Source organism: Toxorhynchites rutilus, chromosome 3 (assembly GCF_029784135.1).
Source record: "Toxorhynchites rutilus septentrionalis strain SRP chromosome 3, ASM2978413v1, whole genome shotgun sequence".
Classification (NCBI taxonomy): Eukaryota; Metazoa; Arthropoda; class Insecta; order Diptera; family Culicidae; genus Toxorhynchites; species Toxorhynchites rutilus.
In genome coordinates this window covers 211,569,496-211,589,301 of record NC_073746.1, presented here as the reverse complement: position 1 = coordinate 211,589,301, position 19,806 = coordinate 211,569,496, and the positions used below count along the sequence as shown (strand labels likewise).

At 40.0% G+C, this 19,806-nt stretch overlaps 2 protein-coding genes across 5 annotated transcripts in view; one reads left to right on the top strand and one right to left on the bottom strand.

Annotated features, from left to right (window-relative positions):
- LOC129775858 (cardioacceleratory peptide receptor-like) overlaps nt 1–19,806 on the bottom strand; it is a 237,690-nt gene that overhangs the window by 31,536 nt on the left and 186,348 nt on the right. The window lies entirely within an intron of this gene.
- Nucleotides 691–3,122, top strand: LOC129775857 (leucine-rich repeat-containing G-protein coupled receptor 4-like). The gene is made up of 2 exons (XM_055781017.1): nt 691–817; nt 901–3,122. The coding sequence occupies exons 1-2, from the start codon at nt 798–800 to the stop codon at nt 3,002–3,004; spliced, it is 2,124 nt and encodes a 707-aa protein (XP_055636992.1). The 5' UTR covers nt 691–797; the 3' UTR covers nt 3,005–3,122.

Sequence of the window (19,806 nt, the reverse complement as noted above, 5' to 3'; positions counted from 1 at the left end):
GCGCTGAAACATTTATTTGGACGAATCTAAGCAACTTTGGATTCATCGTTGGGTAGTTCCCAAGCTAAATAAGTCGAATGCTTATGGAATGATCATTGCATTAGCAGTGCTTGATGCTCTAGCATCGATGAAATTTGTATTGAAGTCTCCAAGTTAGACGGCATGGCTATGTTTAATCTTAGGTTGATTCAGTCATATATTGTCCATTCCGGTAGTGAAATCAAATACTGGAGAATTAAAGATGCGAGCGAGAAGCACTTATTATGTTTTATGCTATGAACAATGATGTTATGTTGAAGATATCTATTCCGATATATTCATCACCGTAAAAATAAGCTGACTCCAGCTTTGCTCAAAATGATCGCCATCGAGCAGCTGCAATTTTATCAGAATTTATTTAGGCCGTACATAAATACACATACTCATACTTGGTTTGCTTATTTGCCTTCTCACATTCTGTGAAGAGTTAGATAAGAAATTTTAACGTTCTCTTTGTAGAACCCTTTTCTGGAAAGCACTTTGTAAAGGGCCAAGCTCAGAACGACCTATCACGTTTGATTAAAATTTTTTCGTGAACACTACACTTTGTTACACATTCCATTTTAAAGAGATAATAGTTTAGCAGTATCAAAATGTAGCACATCCGATCATATCCAATTAATATTATCGAATGACTACACCCTTTTCGAATGTGATTTGATTTGTTGCGGAAGCATAATCTTAAACCACAGTTAGTATTCATTCGACCGTCGATAAGAAAACATAACTGCGAATAGTTCTCGGTATAATCGGTTGAGATGGGGAAAGTTTTGCCGAGGTAAATTTTTATTTTTCAAATTGTCTCTGTCCGTTGCATTTTTTAACGCGTCCAGATTAATAACGCCATCTATTGGATTACAGGTTAATTGTGATACTAGTTGCTGGAACCAGTTTCGCTCTCGGAGTCACGCTGAGATGCGCAAAAGACCGCGACTACTATTATAACAGCGCTAACTGCACATTCCGAGGCGTGATCGTGGAAGATCCATCAAACGATATATCGTTCGATACCCAAAGTTACCGTTACAGTGACAGCTATTACGTTGACTTCATTGATTCCGACCTTGTTGAAATTCCAAGAAAGCTGTTCAGTGTATTTACTTATTTGCAACAATTAAATATGAAAGAGTGCGGAATTGGGAGCATCAGTCGCTATACGTTTGAATCTGCCCATCAGCTGATCCTGCTGAACATCTCGTATAACAATATACAGGAATTGAAAAACTATGTCTTCACTGGTGCATCTGCATTGGTGCTATTGGACTTATCCAATAACAATATATCTGAGATCGAAGAAAAGGCATTTTCTGGTTTGGATTCGTTGAAGACGCTACTCCTCACGGGTAATACGCTGAAAACACTACCAGACAACGTGTTTGCTCCACTGAATAATATGCAAAAACTGAGTTTAACTCGGAATAATTTGGAGAATCTCCCGAATCAATTGTTTGAATCAAACCATCAGTTGTCTATGATATTTTTGCAACACAATCAGCTCACCAAGTTGGACAAAGAAGTGTTCAACGATGTATCGGAATTGGAATATTTGTGGTTAAAAAACAACAGTTTAACAAACTTCGAGTTCCCCGACTTGAATGTGAAAAGAGTGAACCTGAACGACAATCGTTTGGAGAAGATTTCATTGAGTCCTTACGTTGTACATCTGTTTGCATCGAACAACACCATATCTGAAATTGAAGTGAGCGACAAGTTTCAACCTAGGTTGCAAAAACTGGATCTGTCATGGAACAAAATGTCTTCGATGGCTGCCATCGATCAGCTTTCCTCTTTGGAAGTACTTGATCTATCTCACAACACAATTGGGCCATTGAAATTGACAAGTTTTGCCAGCTTACGCAGCCTCGTTGATCTAAACTTGGAAGATACAAAAATATCCAACTTACAACATGGAACCTTTTCGCAACTTTCTCTGCTCAAACGGTTGGATATTTCGTACAATAATTTAAACCGGATCGATGTTGACATCTTCACGTCATCACATCTGATGGAAGAGATCTTCATCGAGGGAAATCGTCTGAAGGAGGTGAATTACGAGGAACTGAAAAGTATACTACCGTCGTTGACGAGAATAAGTATTGCCGACAACAACTGGAACTGCACCTTTTTAACCAAAATGATCCGAAAGTTGAACACTCTGTCCATTGAGGTAGGTGGCTTCAAATCCGAGAAATTGATTGCCGATAAAACAAACGTGAAGGGAATCTATTGTGCCGATGACAAAAATACGGTTGCCGGGTGGAACGAGACAGCGAAACATCTGGACAAGTATCTGAACGACTCGGTTCCCATAGTGGACACAAGCGAAATCAAACAGATTATGCAGACCGCTATCGAGGATATTGCGAAGTTTAATGAGCTGAAGAACGCCCTGCAGAATAAATCAGAAAACCTCGAAGGAGACATATTTGATCTAACAAAGAAACTGATAGCGCTGGAGAATGAACTCTACGAAGTGAAGCAATCTATTCTGGACATCAAACTGGCCCAACTTGCAAATGCAACCAATGAAACGTACGTTTCTTCTGACTTGAAGCGAATGATGCAAGAGATGAACGATTTGACCCTTGCGAAGATAAAACAGTCTGGCGAGAGTCTAGAGTTCAAAATCTATCAACAATCGTTCAAAATTGATAAGTTTATTGAGAAAATAAACGAAAACTCGGGGAAGTTGCAAGTTTTGAGTAAACAGATGAGCCAAAATGAAGGTACCTCTTTGAAGGGGCTCAACCCGATGTATGAGGGATTAAGGGCTGCTCCAACGAACTCCTCCGAATCAAATACCAGCCAGATCATGATGATTCTCATTTTTGTGGTTTTGGTTGGGTTACTTACGATTGTCCTGATTGTGGTTTATCGAGCCAAACTTTTTGGCTTTGGCGCTCGAAGGGGGACACACTTCGGTACCTCCAACACACTCTCCACTATGATGGATAATGATATCTGAATGTTAAACGACACAATGCATACTTCCAACAATTAACAAGTTTGTACACAAAACTTGATAATATTGGTATGAAATAAATATAACACCAGAAAGCATTAGTCAACATTTATTTCTCGTTATTTTGTCATGACAGCCAGTGCCGAAAATATTCACGTTCACGTTCATACGGCGAATTTCAGCCTGCCTTTTATAGATAACCTACTGCTCAAGCGAGAGTCGATAAATTTGAAACAACACTATCAATGAATACCACTGGAATGAACATCAACATCAGCTTGCCATGAAGTTCACTTTTCATTTGCATCTTCATTTTGGTCATGATATTCGTAACGTCGAAATTGAAGATCATTACGTGTTAGTGAAAATCAAAGCATAAAATTAATAATGGTTACGGATGGCCATTAATCACACAAAATCATTCTTTTTAGCGACTTCGGCAAGGGAATGTATAATATACAGGGTTTTCCAACTTTTAATTCCGAAAGTAAATTGAAATAAAACACACTTAGAATTCGAATTTCGATGAAACTTTTATTTCAAATTAAAGTTTGGTTTATGCCATTATGTGTGAAATACAACATCATCCAAATGTCCACCTAGGGCATCCTGGCACACCTTGATCCGGAACAGGTAATTTTCGATGACTTTTCGGCACATATGGGGCGGTATCTCGGTCATAACTTCACGAATGTTGTCTTTCAAATGTTCAAGAGTTTGCGGAGAGTTGGCATAGACACGGTCTTTCGCATAACCCCACAACAAAAAGTCTAGCGGGTTCAAATCGCATGATCTGGACGGCCAATTGGCATCACCAAAACGCGAAATTATGCGTCCCTCAAATTTCGTTCGCAATATGGCCATGTTCGGTCGTGTTGTGTGGCACGTGGTGCCGTCCTGCAAAACCACATGTCATCCGTATCCATATCTTCAATTTGTGGCAAAAAAATCGGTTAACATGCGGCCATAGCGCTCACCATTCACAGTTACCGTCTCACCGTCCTCATTTTCAAAGAAATACGGCCCGATGACTTCACCAGACCATAATGCGCACCAAACAGTGACTTTTGGCGGATGCAATGGCCTCTCAACAATCACGTGTGGATTTTCTGAGCCCCATATACGGAAATTTTGGGTGTTCACATAGCCACCGAGCTCGAAATGTGCCTCATCGCTGAAGAAAATTTGATGCGAAAATTCAGCATTTTGCTGCTGTTGTTCGTTAACCTATCGACGTATGCCCGACGCATTCCATGGTCACCACGCTCTAATTTTTATACCAGTTGGACTTTATATGGATGTAGGTGCAAGTCCAAATGCAAAATTCGCCACAATGATGTGTTTGATAAGCCCAATTGCTGAGCACGCCGTCATCCTCCACACTGGCAGCAACAGCAGCAATATTTTCGGCCGAACGCACATTACAATGATGCACTGGTTTCACAATATCCGCTACGGATCCAGTTTGTTCGAATTTACGAACTACATTAGCGATTGTGTGCTCTGTAGGCCGTCCATGACGACCAAAATCCGTCCGTAATGCTCGAAAAACATTTGCCGGTTTTTCATCATTTTTATAGTATAATTTAACAAAATTAAGACATTATGCGATGCTAAAACGATCCATATTGTAAAATGGCAGACATTCAACTAACGATATGACGCTTTGGTTGACAGCTATGTCAAACGGTTGTCAGCGCAGGGCTGTATACTTTCGGAAGCCCGAAATGGAAAACCCTGTAGTTCTTGCTATATTTTATGAATCAAAAATGACGGAAATGACATGCACCCCCAATTATATGGGCAATGGGTGACAATAACAGGCGAACGGAAAACGAACATTCCGTATTCCGATGCTATTTTGGAGAAGAAGATGGTGTCTTCCGGTTCATTGAAAACGGCCCTAGAAGACCGAAAAAGGAGTTAGACAAAGAAAGTGTTAGAAACTAAGATTGTGTTAGAGCGAAATGGCGGTAGTAGAAGAGCATAGAAAGCGGAAACGGGAACGGAACGCTCAACGCCATTCAACTTTAAAAGTCGCTCAACCGCCTGACACCGCGCAACGGTCAACGCTCAACGAAAACTAATGTTGTCTTTTCCGGATTCCTGGTTCTTTCTTTTTTATTAAATATGGAAATCAAACACGTTTTCAATAAAAATTCACTGCAAGCGATGAAGATCAACTTAACGTTCGTGATAATCACCTGAAATTATTGACAGTATTGAAAATGCCTGAATACAGGCTTTTTGAAATTCGTTCATGATGTGTTCCTTCAATATACCAGATAAAGTTCATCAAAATCAATCACCTGAAATTATTGACAGTATTGAAAATGCCTGAATACAGGCTTTTTGAAATTCGTTCATGATGTGTTCCTTCAATATACCAGATAAAGTTCACGCGTCTCGACTCTTGTGTTATACTCATTATGACAGATATGATGTTGGGTTTCAACAGGAGAGAATTCATCCGACACTGAGAAAAAGCTAATTTCTTCATTCGTGAATATATTTTGATAATTTGTGGCACTGATGACAGCTTCTAACAACTTCTTCACAACTCTATAATTGTCGACATGAAATTACGCTGCATAGTGCAGACTCTAGCCAAGCAATTATTTGTGTTGTTAAAATAATTGCTCTTTATCAACACTTCGTCTTATTCTGAAATGACATATCTGTGGCATTAGATTTTCTTTCGATAATACGCGGAAGCATAGCGATTCATTATCCAGCATAGGGTTAACTGATGCACACACAAATAACGACGATTGTTAAATGAAGTGGAAAATGTAGAGAATGGTGAAATGGGTAAATTCAATTAATGGTTTTAAAACAGCAATCACCTGTAGGGTTCACCATTGACTAACCGAATAAAGCTTCGCACAACCCATGTTCATGCTTCGTGAGCTGTGCACTTCTCTAAGTGGTGTGCATACTTCGAGATTCCCTTAATCAATTTTCGCTCATGAATAAATTGAGCAAATCAAAATTTTATGCGTCGATTTAAAAGGTGATGATTGTGGTATTTTAAGTAGTAGACAAACATGCCAAATGTGGCGAATATTACGCACAGCGGGCACGCGCCCCTTTAGCTGTGCTTCGCGCCAATTGCTTCGCAAAGGATAGGGGTGTTCAGTGATTACTGATATTCATTCTACGTTTGAATAATATCGAATAACATGGTCGTCTGCATCTACAATAGGTAGGGGTTGTGCCCCGGCCCATTCTCACTGTTAATGTACGACTACGGAACTATTTCCATCAATTCCCTTTTTATAGTTTCGAATATTATATTGAAATTTTAGAATTAACTATTTGATAAAAACGTTTTTGTGGCCCTGAATTGCCACCTCACTTGCGTGATTTTGTAGAAGCAGCTATAAATGTTTGATTTCTGTTTCGTTTCTGCTCTTGCGTGAATGAAACACAAGCTGGACCATATGCCACAATTTGTTCCGTAGGGGTGACCCTCTGCGAAATTCAAAATGATGCATCCAACGATTATTAGGGGATTTCAAATGCATACTACGTAAAATCGTTATTGCGATATATATTACACTATATATTATTGAACGGGACATTTATTCAACATATTAACGTAAGGCTACGTCTTTCAAATCTAGGCTAACCAAACGTACTGTTTTGAACGAGACAGTACCGTATTTTCGACCATTTTTACGTCCTGTCTTTTTTATCAATTTGTACCGTATTTTGAGTACAAAGAAAAAATACCTGCAATATTGTCTATTTGTACCAAGATTTATTTAAAAAGCCATACCTCTAACCATGGTTGCTTCCATCAGAGATTATTTAGTGACATTTCAAACATTGTTTGGCCTTTTTGTATCTGACAGTAAAGTTTATGTTGATTTTGATGATTTTATTAAAATTCTTCAACATAATACGGAAGAAGTATTTTTGACTAGTGAAATGCAGAGGGTTCCCAAAAAATATAGAAGGTTGTGCTCAAATCAAGACCGCGTCGTTGACACAGGACTACGGAGTTATTTCATTCAATTCGGATGTCTGGAAAGGGGATAGAATGAACGGTGTTATGCGTCGAGTGATCCCCAATTAATCGATTAATCGAATACTTCCTACAGAAATTGATTATTAATCGAACGAATATTGCGCAACCAATAATCGAAGCGAACGAATAATTTACATCGATTAATCGATCCAGTTTTATCCTAAAATTCAATCATTAACTTTAACGCTCCCCTGAACTCGTAAAATAAGTTCAATGCCGCCAACGCGAATTGAGCTTCGTTTACGTGTTAGGAGGAGCGTAAAAGATAATAATTGATTTTTAGGCGAAATGAACACTTTTTTGATTCCAGATGACTTTCTAGCAAATGAGAGATATTAGTATAACTAATTATTTCTCTCAGTGTGACGATTAGTCGATTAGTCGATTATTTAGGGCGTTTAATCGTATCGAATAACAAACTGCAGGAAAGTATTCGATTAGCTGGTGAACGAATAATTTCAAAAATCGGAGATCACTACATGCGGCTGTGTTTGTCTTGACATCCCATTTCCAATCACTATATAATTTCGTTGGGTGAACATCGGGGCTTCGTCATCCGCACCTTTCATGAAAACAATCGGTAAGTGATTACGAAACAGAGAGACTTCATTCGACATTGTTCTAACGCGATTCTAACCTGGTTGATTAGTGAGATCGCCACAGGAATTGGACGGCTAGTATTTGAAGAACACCTGAAAATGTGGAACGAGTGAGAGTTTAAACTGAGCTGTCACCGAGACCTTCTGTACATAAATATGTTGTTGCTTTGGTTTAAAGTTCCATCTTTACGAAATCGTATTAAAACGGACGTGATTATGCCAGTCGTAAAAGGCATCAGGATTATGAGAGACTAACGTTCTAATAAGTTATGAATGGGCGGTGTTTACTTTCAATATCTCCTCTCTCTACGGTGTTCTTACGAACGAACATTGCATTTGCATTTCGAACGTGTGATTTACGCATACCTCATTCGCAGTGGCAGATACAAATTATACCCTTATATCTACACTTGTTCCTCGGTATAGAAAGCACGGGCAGGTAGGCACAGAAATGCACAGAACAAATGTATGGGAATATGGTTGTGCATGTAATTTGCTGGATTTGTTAGAGAGTTTTCAATAATATTTTCCAGAAGAGTATCACAGAAAAATGGTTTGGGTGGAACAGCCTTTTTCGACAAAAAAGTGTACAGTTTGCGAAAAATACATTTTTATTGATTAAAAAAAAACGACTGATCCGTCAAAATATAAAAGTGCTCCGTCGAGATCAAAATCTGAAGACTCCTGATTGAAACCACTTATGGATTAGGGGATCGTAATGTATAACAGATTCTTAGAACATTTCCAATCCAAATTCAATCCAAATCAATTTTTTTATGTTAAATCGTTTATTTTTACAGGCTCAGTAACATAAGTTTAAAGGAGCAAAACTCCTATCTGTATTGGTACAAGTATACATAAACATTTTTCATTAATTCTAATGTTAATGAAGTAGAGAACCGATTACTCGCGGTTTGCTCGAGTTCAGAAGGGTGACATTTTTTCTTCAGGAAAAGGAAGGGGTATAAGGAAATGTTGACAATGTTAACACTCACTTTCATCACACTCAATTCTAAAGCTTATCTTATATCTAATATTTATTTACAATTCACCTTGTTCTATTGTTAGTAATAATTGATTTGATTCCTCGCGAAGGAAAAGGAAAAGGAGAATATAAGGATATAAGGACAAACACACACGAAGATCGATAACTTTTCGGAAGACATATATTTGGGACATGTAATCAAGGTCTAACCTAGCCAACACATCTCTCACCGCCACATTGGGCTGCCTTCCTCTAGCCCGATGAGAGTTTTCTAAATTCGATCTGGCAACAAGATACTCCTCGCACGACCAAACAACGTGTTCGATGGCGTGGTAACGTTGGCCACAAGCACAGATATCGCTATCGACAAGATTAAAACGAAAGAGTAGCGCGTTTAACGAACAGTGATTGGACATGAAAATCCATTTGAATTGAAACAAAAATAGTTATTAACGTTAAACTATTTCATAAAATGTGACATGTTTTCTGATATGGCACCTTTACAGAAAAATATAGTTCTACGTCCAATCGAGTTGATTCAAGTGAAATACAGGATACTAAATTCCTAAAAACTGTGAAAACTTTTACGATACTGCGTAAAATGGAAGGCTAGTCTAGGAGAAACAAAACAATATTGAAAAATTCCAAATGAAATTGTCCTTGTTCGCGGATCGTGTGACTTATAGTTCGTTTTGTTTATTCAAAAAATAGATAGGATTCAGTCGGTGATAGCTATTCCGTGGAGGTAATAGATTATAAGAAACACATGGTCTATTTTAAAAAATTAAGGTTGGTTAGTTATTTTAGATTCCACAAAGGAACAGACGCTTTTCTCTAGGGCAAATATTTCCCTCCCGTTATCTCAGCTCCTTGTGTATATTAATCATCACGACTGCATAATTTGCACCACCAAAGAATCATCCATCATAGCATCAAAAAATTGGGCAATTGTTGCATCGCAACAGAGCCAATGCTCACGGGAGCAGATACAAATGGGGTTTTAGCTAAGCGAACATGTGCTATTTGTACATATGGTTTATGAAGCACGCACGTACGCACACAAAGCCATATAATTGATGGCTAGAAGCAAATAAATATACACACATTTATCTTCGCTTTGCGCTTTTCTCAACAGAAACCCTTTCTATTAATATTTTCGGTCTCGATTAGCTTAGCTGTCATCCATGGTGGAGGTAGTTTTGCTACTGTCATGCGAAAGCACACACAATGTTTCTGAAAAATTATTTTCTTAGTCAGCCGATGATAGCCTAGTTTGATGATTCCCCACATAATTGTGTAAAGGGTGTGTCACATCAAATTGCATCACGGAAAAAACGCTGTAGAAAATCGCCCAGTAGACCGAAACTTTTGAAAATTTTAGACAGTAAAATAAAAACTATTAAACAACTTTTGGCAATTTCTTTTTATTCATACTTCGAGCCCAAGCCCGTATGCTCGCACCTTCCTCTTTACCCCGTCCATAAGGTCCTGTACAACGTCAGGTTGTAGTTTTTTTTTAACAGAAATCCATTTTCTCTTAAAGTCCGCCTCCTATTTGACAACTTTTGGGTTCTTCCGGAGGGCCTGCTTCATAATCGCCCAATATTTCTCTATTGGGCGAAGCTCCGGCGCGTTGGGCGGGTTCATTTCCTTTGGCACGAAGGTGACCCCGTTGGCTTCGTACCACTCCAACACGTCCTTTGAATAGTGGCACGAAGCGAGATCCGGCCAGAAGATGGTCGGGCCCTCGTGCTGCTTGAATAGTGGTAGTAAGCGCTTCTGTAGGCACTCCTTAAGGTAAACCTGCCCGTTTACCGTGCCGGTCATCACGAAGGGGGCGCTCCGCTTTCCGCAAGAGCAGATCGCTTGCCACACCATGTACTTTTTGGCAAACTTGGATAGTTTCTGCTTGCGAATCTCCTCCGGAACGCTGAATTTGTCCTCTGCGGAGAAGAACAACAGGCCCGGCAGCTGACGAAAGTCCGCTTTGACGTAGGTTTCGTCGTCCATTACCAGGCAATGCGGCTTCGTCAGCATTTCGGTGTACAGCTTCCGGGCCCGCGTCTTCCCCACCATGTTTTGCCTTTCGTCGCGGTTAGGAGCCTTCTGAACCTTGTATGTACGCAGGCCCTCCCGCTGCTTGGTCCGCTGGACGAATGAACTTGACAAATTCAGCTTATTGGCGACATCCCGGACCGAACTTCTCACATCGCGTCTAAACTGCTTAACCACGCGCTTGTGATCTTTTTCACTGACGGAGCATCCATTTTTGCCGTTCTTCACCTTCCGGTCGATTGTTAGGTTCTCGAAGTATCGTTTTAGTACTCTGCTGACCGTGGATTGGACGATTCCCAGCATCTTACCGATGTCCCGATGTGACAACTCCGGATTCTCGAAATGAGTGCACAGGATTAATTCACGACGCTCTTTTTCGTTCGACGACATTTTTCCAAATTTACGAAAAATTGACAGTGAAGCATGGCCAACGTGATCTATACACTCTTATCTGATTATAAGCGAAAGCTGAAGATATAATTCCTAAAAATTAAATTTCTACAGCGTTTTTTCCGTGATGCAATTTGATGTGACACACCCTTTATTTAACCCTTTCCAGTACAACATCGAGTCTCACTCGTGGTGTACTTGCATACCATAGAGTGCTAAAATGCTTAGCAGAGTAGAGAAATCAATTGATGTGTGACGTTTTAAATAATACGGGAAGGGGTTAAGAACCTTAATGGAATGACGTCAGTTTGATGTAATGATTGCAATACCAGAAACATTAGCGAGTAAGTAATTTGGTCGTGTCCACAGCTCAATCCAAAACGAAGACATGTGACGACGCGAAGCAAGAAAGACCAAACGATGTTCATGACATCGTATCTAGAACGACACTGATAGTTTGCCTCAGTGAGATCCAATATTTATGCCCTATGCAAATATTCCCCTTTGTTCTTCTTTTTCTTTTCTTTGTTTACGAAGACTTAAAATCATTTCCCTTCGTTGATCACCGATAAGTTGCTCGTTATTGACGGCATGAATGGGGAAGCTCACAAATGAGCAGAACAAATGTATGGGAAAATGGAAATGCTTCTAGTTTTCTTCAATTTAAACCGTTTACACATAAGGGGATTGTAATATACAGCGTAAAAAACAAATCTTAGGGAATGTTCGATTCGTTTGGTATGTAAATCGTCAAAATCCGTTCGCTTCAAAAATAGTTATTAACGTCAACTTTATTTCATAAAAAAGTAACCTGTTTTCTGATTTGGCGTCCTTAATGAAACACGTAGTTCTACGTCAAAAAATAGTGAACATATAAGTACCAAGAAAAGGCTGTGAAATGATTTCAAGTGTTGGAAGAATATAAGTAAGTGTATAGTGAAGTAGACGATTGCATAGTTATCATCGCATAGTAAGAATACGTTGGGCTATTTGTTTTATATTGATTTTGGATATGTTTGAAAAATTCAATTATTAAACTTTTTGATGATAATGTGGTGGCACTATATAGGTCCATTTAGTTTGATTGTTAGGTATTGTTTGTTCGTCCTATCAGTGATACAATCAAGCTATGGTAGCAGAAGGATAGGGATTAGTGGTTGTATAGTACATATCTAGATAGAAGCTGTCAAAGAGGAATAAGATATTCTGAATAAAGTTGGATAAAGATTGAAATAAATAGTTATAGCTTTGAAGCTATTTCCAGCAAAACTGCGGAAGTCCACAACGGAAACTGTTTGAAAATTAGTTCTGAAAAGCACTGATAATGACCTGCTTGGGAAAACGGACTAGCCGCCAAATCATATTCTCTCGCAGCGGCGATGATGATGTTTTGAATCATAAAGGCTTAAAAATTTTCTCAATTCATTCAGCTCTAGCTTTAAAAAAAAAAGTGTAGCATTATTAGTCAGATGTGCTGCAACAACAAAATGTCACACGCAAAGCACACAAAATCATATATGTATACTCTCCCATGCAACTAAACGCACCACGCTTGCGAGCCAAGCTCAGCAGAACGGCACACTGCCAACGCTTATGTATGCGGCACAGCGAAGGAAGCGAGAAAGAAATTCCTCGCCCTTCACAAACACAATCATCCAGCGAGAAGTTTCAGCGGCACGAAGCTGTACTCGAGCGAGAAAGGGGACTGGTTCTGCAACCACCGGCGTGCACGGACGGGTCAAGTCGGTCGTCTGTTTTTTATTCTCCGAGACGGGAGAACGGATAGTTTTCGTGGAAAATTGATTGAGTTTTGGGTGGCGATCCGACGCAGCTCCAATTGCTGGCGGGGCCACGGAACACAGTGTGGTTATATATTTGGGTGGATGCGGAAAATCGTGTTGCCGATCAATCGCTAAATATTTGCGGGGTTCGGCCAAAGCGTGGTCGCAAAGTTAAGTAGAAGTGGCACGCGGTTAAGTAGTGGTTTATCGAATATGTGGCTAGCTCGAGCAGCGCAAGTCGAGGGGCTCTGACGAGATAGCTCGACAGCGCTTTGCGAAGAAAAGTGGACGCACACGAAGTGCGCAGTGTGAGAAACCTTTGTGAAGAAAAGATTATCGCACACGTGGCGCGCAGTTGGAGAAGACAAAATGGCGGCTGGAAGGAGTTGCGGAGTGAGCCGGCGGCTTCCGGTGACCAACGAAAAGAAAAGGCTTGGTGAATAGAGAAGAATGACGCCCATACGGTGCGCAGTGTGAGAAGACAAGATGGCGGCTAGAAAGAGATAAGGTGCATAGGAATAGGCTTGAAAAGAAAGGAAAGCACGGTGAACGTTGAAGAAAATCACAGGGAGTACGGTGGCGTCCGGTGAGAGAACGGAAAAAGAAAAGGGTGAAAATAATAAGTAGTGTGGAAAGGAGAGAGGCGGTTGAATACTGGCCATTGGTCGGCCACACCGTGATCTCAGGAAGAAATCACGAATCGGTGGGAAGGAGAGTGGAATAGCAGTACGTCGGAGGGAAGGAGCGAGAGAGAGGAGCTTGGATTTGCGGGACGGAGTGAGGAGGAGATAACCAGTCGTGCCGCTGTCAGCCATCGGGAGGAGAGTCCAGACCAAACAAGGTGAGTGCGAGCGTGAGAGAGAGAGTGTATGGGTGTGCGTGTGGCTTTGACAAACACAGTTGCATATATCATTTCCGGCATAATGGCGGCCAGTGAGCTGGCCGTGTGAGATGCGAAACTTCTCACAAGCTAGTTCGCAAATGAGCAGAAGAAATTTCGTAACAAAAGGCATAACGTTTGTAATGAATGTAGAAAATATGAAATCTATAAACTGGGAGCAGGTCTCTTTGACGTTTGACACTGAGACGACAGTAACAGCAAGGTAGTGAGGCTTCTAAATGGCCTTTCTCAAGGCCGAAATTTTAGTTTAGGCTTTCTAAATCGGCCAATTAGCCGGCTCATCTATTATACAGTCTTCCTCCTGCCAGTGAGTGATCAACAATACTTAGAAGGATGAAAACGTTGTGCAGGTCTAATATTTTGCTATAAGGAACAAAACTGCCAATTTTAACAAAAATCTGAGAACTATTATGTCGGTGTGGCATGGAATGGCTGTATATAAATGTGGTAGCATAAGAGCCCCGAAGCTTTCATATATTTGAAATGCCGATATCCGCAGGCTCCTTTGCTTTGATGTAAATATTGAGGAACCCGTATTTCGCTGTTACTCTGCTTGCTCCTTACGGTCGGTTCAATTTGAGGAGCACAAATCGGGCCAATCAAAATGTGTAATTTAGGGCGTTCAGAAAACGCTAAACATTTCACAATTATCCAATTGTTTATCTATAAAATTCATTGTAATAGATGCGTAGAAATATTTACTTCTTTGCGATCTAATCATAAACGCTCCAGTTATAAGCATTCGAAATCTTTCATTTTGGACGTAGGACTACGTCTTACATTAAGGGTGTAGAATTCTGTTGGCGGTACTCAACCAGTTCGGACGGCTCGGATATAAGTTCCTGCAGTAGCGGAAACAACATTAAAAGCCTTTCTCAAGGCTCATGATTTCGAGCAAGGCAAATTGTGGCAACTGCATCGCGTACAGTGAAACAGTTTAGCATGGCTCGAACACACAATGCGGCGCGGAAAGGCAGCGAACAGCCGGCTGCGGATGATGCAATTGAATCGAACCCCTTCAACGAGCTCCAGAATGCTCCGAAAATTGTAGAGAAGATAGTGAAGCCACCACCAATTATGGTGAAGATTGTGTCGATGTGGAAAATAAGAAGTGATTTGCTGGACATGGATATCATTGCAATGTTTAAAATGACCCAAGTGGGCACAAAAATTATTGTTGAGAATGACAGCCACTATAACAAAGTAAGGGGTATCTCGGCGCGTTAAAAGCTGAATACTATACACATGATCGTGCATCAGCGCAACCTTGTAAAGTAGTGCTCCGAGGGCTCCCAAACATGAAGGTAGAAGAAATTGAGAATGAACTGAAATGCTATGAACTGGAAGTGATTAAAGTTTATAAAATGACCAGACTCGCGAAAGAATTCAGAGTGTATAAGGATACACTGTACCTTGTTCATATTAAAAGTGGAACAATTAATATGCAGTCCCTTCGTGAATTGAAAGCTCTGTTCCAAGTGATTATTAAATGGGAGCCCTACCGGCCTGAAATAATGTAACTCAGTGCCTGAACTGTGGGGATTATGGACATGGAAATTGTTTCATGAAAACTAAGTGTACGAATTGTGGTGGATCACACCGGAAGGATGGGTGCACGAAATCACCCAAGTGTGCAAACTACGGTGAAAATTATAAGGCGACAGACAAAACGTGTAAGAAACGAGAGGAATACATCAACACCAGGAAAGCAGTTTCAATCAATGGCCAACCTGGCAAACACGCGAAGGCACCAAATTTGGAGATGAATGACTTCCCCCATCTTCCACGAACAATGACAACGATACCGGGATTCCAGGTGAGTGGGAATAATAATCAGAGTGGTGCACAACCATCAAACTGGGCTTGGAATCACCAAGCGGCTACAAGCCTATTTTACCCATAAGAACTAGTGAAAATTTTCCTAGAAATGTCTCAGAAACTAGGTGGGTGCAAAACCAAACTAGAACAAATTGAAACACGTCATATACTACGCACTAGGGATCATTGAAACATTGCCCATCTACCATTATTTTATTTTTTCAGACAGTCTCAGCTCAATAGAGGCAATCCGCTCAATGAAAGTTGATAAACGCTCATCTTATTACCTAACAAGAATAAGACATCTACTGAGTGTTTTGGTCGAAAAATTATTCAAGATTACCTTAGCATGGGTTCCCTCTCATTGCTCGATTCCGGGGAATGAGAAAGCGGACTCGCTAGCTAAGGTGGGCGCTTCAGAAGGTACACTTTTTGAAAGCGCCAACCTTGTAACAAGGTTTTTTCTTCCATAAAATACCCGAAAAACACGCAACAACTGCATGAAATGTAAAAAATATGTTTGTTTCGAGCTATGTTCTGATTCTTACTCCAATGAAACCACAATCGATTAATACGTTTTTCATGTTATTCCATAGCTCTTTATACTTCCATGAATTGTATTCAGTTGCTTACTTTTAATTAATAACAGTGAAAAATTCGAATTTCGTCATTTGTGTTGGAGTATCAAAAATTACTCTATTTTGAGGAGGCTGAATTAAAACATAATAAAAACACGAAGAAAACATATTTTTTGGAGTTGTTTCATTCAATCATACCCTCTTCTTCAAATAAATGCCAATAAAGCCTGAAAAATACACAATGGCAACATTACAGAGAAGTTCAATTTCCGGTCTGTGACACCGTGCGCGAGTATACGTGTTATCAAACTGGGCTTGGAATCACCAAGCGGCTACAAGCCTATTTTACCCATAAGAACTAGTGAAAATTTTCCTAGAAATGTCTCAGAAACTAGGTGGGTGCAAAACCAAACTAGAACAAATTGAAACACGTCATATACTACGCACTAGGGATCATTGAAACATTGCCCATCTACCATTATTTTATTTTTTCAGACAGTCTCAGCTCAATAGAGGCAATCCGCTCAATGAAAGTTGATAAACGCTCATCTTATTACCTAACAAGAATAAGACATCTACTGAGTGTTTTGGTCGAAAAATTATTCAAGATTACCTTAGCATGGGTTCCCTCTCATTGCTCGATTCCGGGGAATGAGAAAGCGGACTCGCTAGCTAAGGTGGGCGCTTCAGAAGGTACACTTTTTGAAAGGCAAATTGCTTATAATGAATTTTTCCACATTCCTCGTCAGCACACGCTCGTAAGTTGGCAGCGCATGTGGAGTGAAGATGAGTTCGGTCGTTGGTTACACACGATTATCCCTAAGGTCTCGACGAGTGCATGGTTCAAGGGATTGAATGTAGGTCGTGATTTCATTCGCGCGATATCTCGGCTTATGTCCAATCACTACAACCTAAACGCGCATCTTTATCGCATTGGGCTCGCAGCAAGCAATCTATGGATTGTGGCGATGGCTACCAGGACATCGAGCATGTTGTCTGGTCGTGTATCCGGTTCCATGCTGCCCGCTCTCAGCTCTCCAGAGCATTGAGGGTACAATGCAGACAATCGGATATCCCCGTCCGGGATATCTTAGGTAGCCGTGATCCTGATCTTCTGCTTCATCTATACCTGTTTCTCAGAAACGCCGATGTCAACGTTTAATGATGTTTCCTTCGTTGTGTCCCTGTTTCATATCCCTCCTATCCGATCTATAAACTTTTACTTAGTCGCGGCAATACATACACAAACTCTTTACAGATACACGGGCCACTGATGATTCAACAAGAGCCAAAGGTTGTACCGCTCATGACAACTCTACACGAGCTGATGATTGCGCCGGCTAGTGATCATTCTATCCTGGATTCCTCGAGTCGAGAAAGACGCACTACGCTAGATATGGGATGCAGACTAGGGGGGCGTTGCAGATTAACGGTCAGCTGCATCCCAATAAGAAGTATCCCATGTCGGGCACACGTACAGAGCACTGAAGACTGCAACATCCCAATTATGAGGACACTTGTAATACTAACCTCGAGCCAACCGCGAGTAATCGGTTACATATTACTAACATAGTTGTAAGCAAACATTGTCAAAATATTGAACTCCCGGCCCCGTTAGGCTGACGCCATATGAGCCTTAATAAAAATATATATTATGGATAAAGAAAAAAAAATGATACACTTGCAATGTTCATCATTAAATATGGACGATAATCTGTTCCGAATAGTCGCATGGAACGCTCGATCGATTCGATCGAAAACGATAGAGTTCGCACACTTCCTTAACACTCCTATACTCGCGCATTGGCCTGTCAGACCGAGAAATCAATAATTCGTTCATTTCTCAGAAAATATCAACACAACGACTTTGCGATTCTCTCTAGCTTCGTTATTCGTCGTTCGTCATCGTTTAGCGTATCGCATGTGTTGGTACAAAGGGGACGTGTGCCACTTTTTTAACACTTTCGGTCTGACACACCGACGCGAGTATAGGAGTAACTTTTTTGGATAAGTGCCTTTTTTCATATTCTAGAATATTGTTGAATGAAATGTATAAATTAATGTTAGTGGTGTGGAATATTTATTGAATATTATGCATAAGATCATTACCGGACTATTCTTATTTGATTTCAGTCCCTTTTGTAACTGGATTGAACGGATCCATACATTAACTATGCTTCGATATATTCGTCGTTAAATTCATACGTTTAAAAGCAAAATATTAATGTTTGACTTTCGTATAGTTATTCGCTAAATATATTGGTCATACATATACACACTTGTGAAAGAATTTCTCTTGTGGGAGAATTGTAAGCAGTAGACTATAAACTGATCGGTAGCTTATGGTAATTTTGAACAGTTACAGTTTCGAGGATATTTTTCTTAAAGTGGACAATATCGACAAGGAAACAAGAAAAAGAAAAGGAAGTTCCTAGAAATCCTTTTATATAATCTTTTTATGCCCCATATAAAAAGGCATTAATTCTTAATTTACCAGGAAAACAGAGACAAAGAATATTAGAAATATGCAAACTTTATATTCCAGAACCTTTATCATCTGGTAATTATTTAGAAGGTCGTTATACATTCTTCTCTTCCATAAAATACCCGAAAAACACGCAACAACTGCATGAAATGTAAAAAATATGTTTGTTTCGAGCTATGTTCTGATTCTTACTCCAATGAAACCACAATCGATTAATACGTTTTTCATGTTATTCCATAGCTCTTTATACTTCCATGAATTGTATTCAGTTGCTTACTTTTAATTAATAACAGTGAAAAATTCGAATTTCGTCATTTGTGTTGGAGTATCAAAAATTACTCTATTTTGAGGAGGCTGAATTAAAACATAATAAAAACACGAAGAAAACATATTTTTTGGAGTTGTTTCATTCAATCATACCCTCTTCTTCAAATAAATGCCAATAAAGCCTGAAAAATACACAATGGCAACATTACAGAGAAGTTCAATTTCCGGTCTGTGACACCGTGCGCGAGTATACGTGTTATGATTTTGCACGCGAGAAAAGGAGGATTAACCCTCCATGATTCCCAACTACATCTTACTGAGACTTGATAGAATGCATGCCATAGGTGGGGGCGTAACTATAGTAATTGAAAATACAATTTCATACAAAATGTTACCTCACTTTCAAACCACTCTGATTGAAGCTCTTGGAATAACCGTTAATACCAGCAATGGAAGAATGAAAATAGTCACTGTTTACTGTAACAAGCAAGCAATTTTGAGAGATGGGGAAAATCGAATCCTGAAGCAGGACTTGAGGAAGATAATTACAGAAGAAGGTAACTTTATTGTTAGGGGAGACCTTAATGCCAGGCATGTTAATTGGGGAAATACGCGAAATAATACTAATGGCAAACTGCTGCAAGAAGAAATCGATAACGGACATTGCACAGTGCTCCACTCTCCAACACCGACACACGTATCGCCAAAAGGATTCGCAACGACGCTCGATATATTCCTGTCCAACCTGACGTCCGGAATGAATCGTAACCCTAGGCTCAGATCACTATCCTGTGGTTGTGATGTTGGATGAAGCAGTAAATACACGAGACGTAAAATTCCGGAGAGATTTCCATCACGTTAACTGGGTACAGTTTCAAAGATACGTAGATAACTGCATTAATGAGGATATCAA

Bases quoted from the DNA above. Each gene is read 5' to 3' on its own strand.
- LOC129775857 (XM_055781017.1), top strand. From the start codon at position 798: ATGGGGAAAGTTTTGCCGAG. The intron at 818-900 runs GTAAATTTTTAT...ATTGGATTACAG, and splicing joins ATGGGGAAAGTTTTGCCGAG to GTTAATTGTGATACTAGTTG.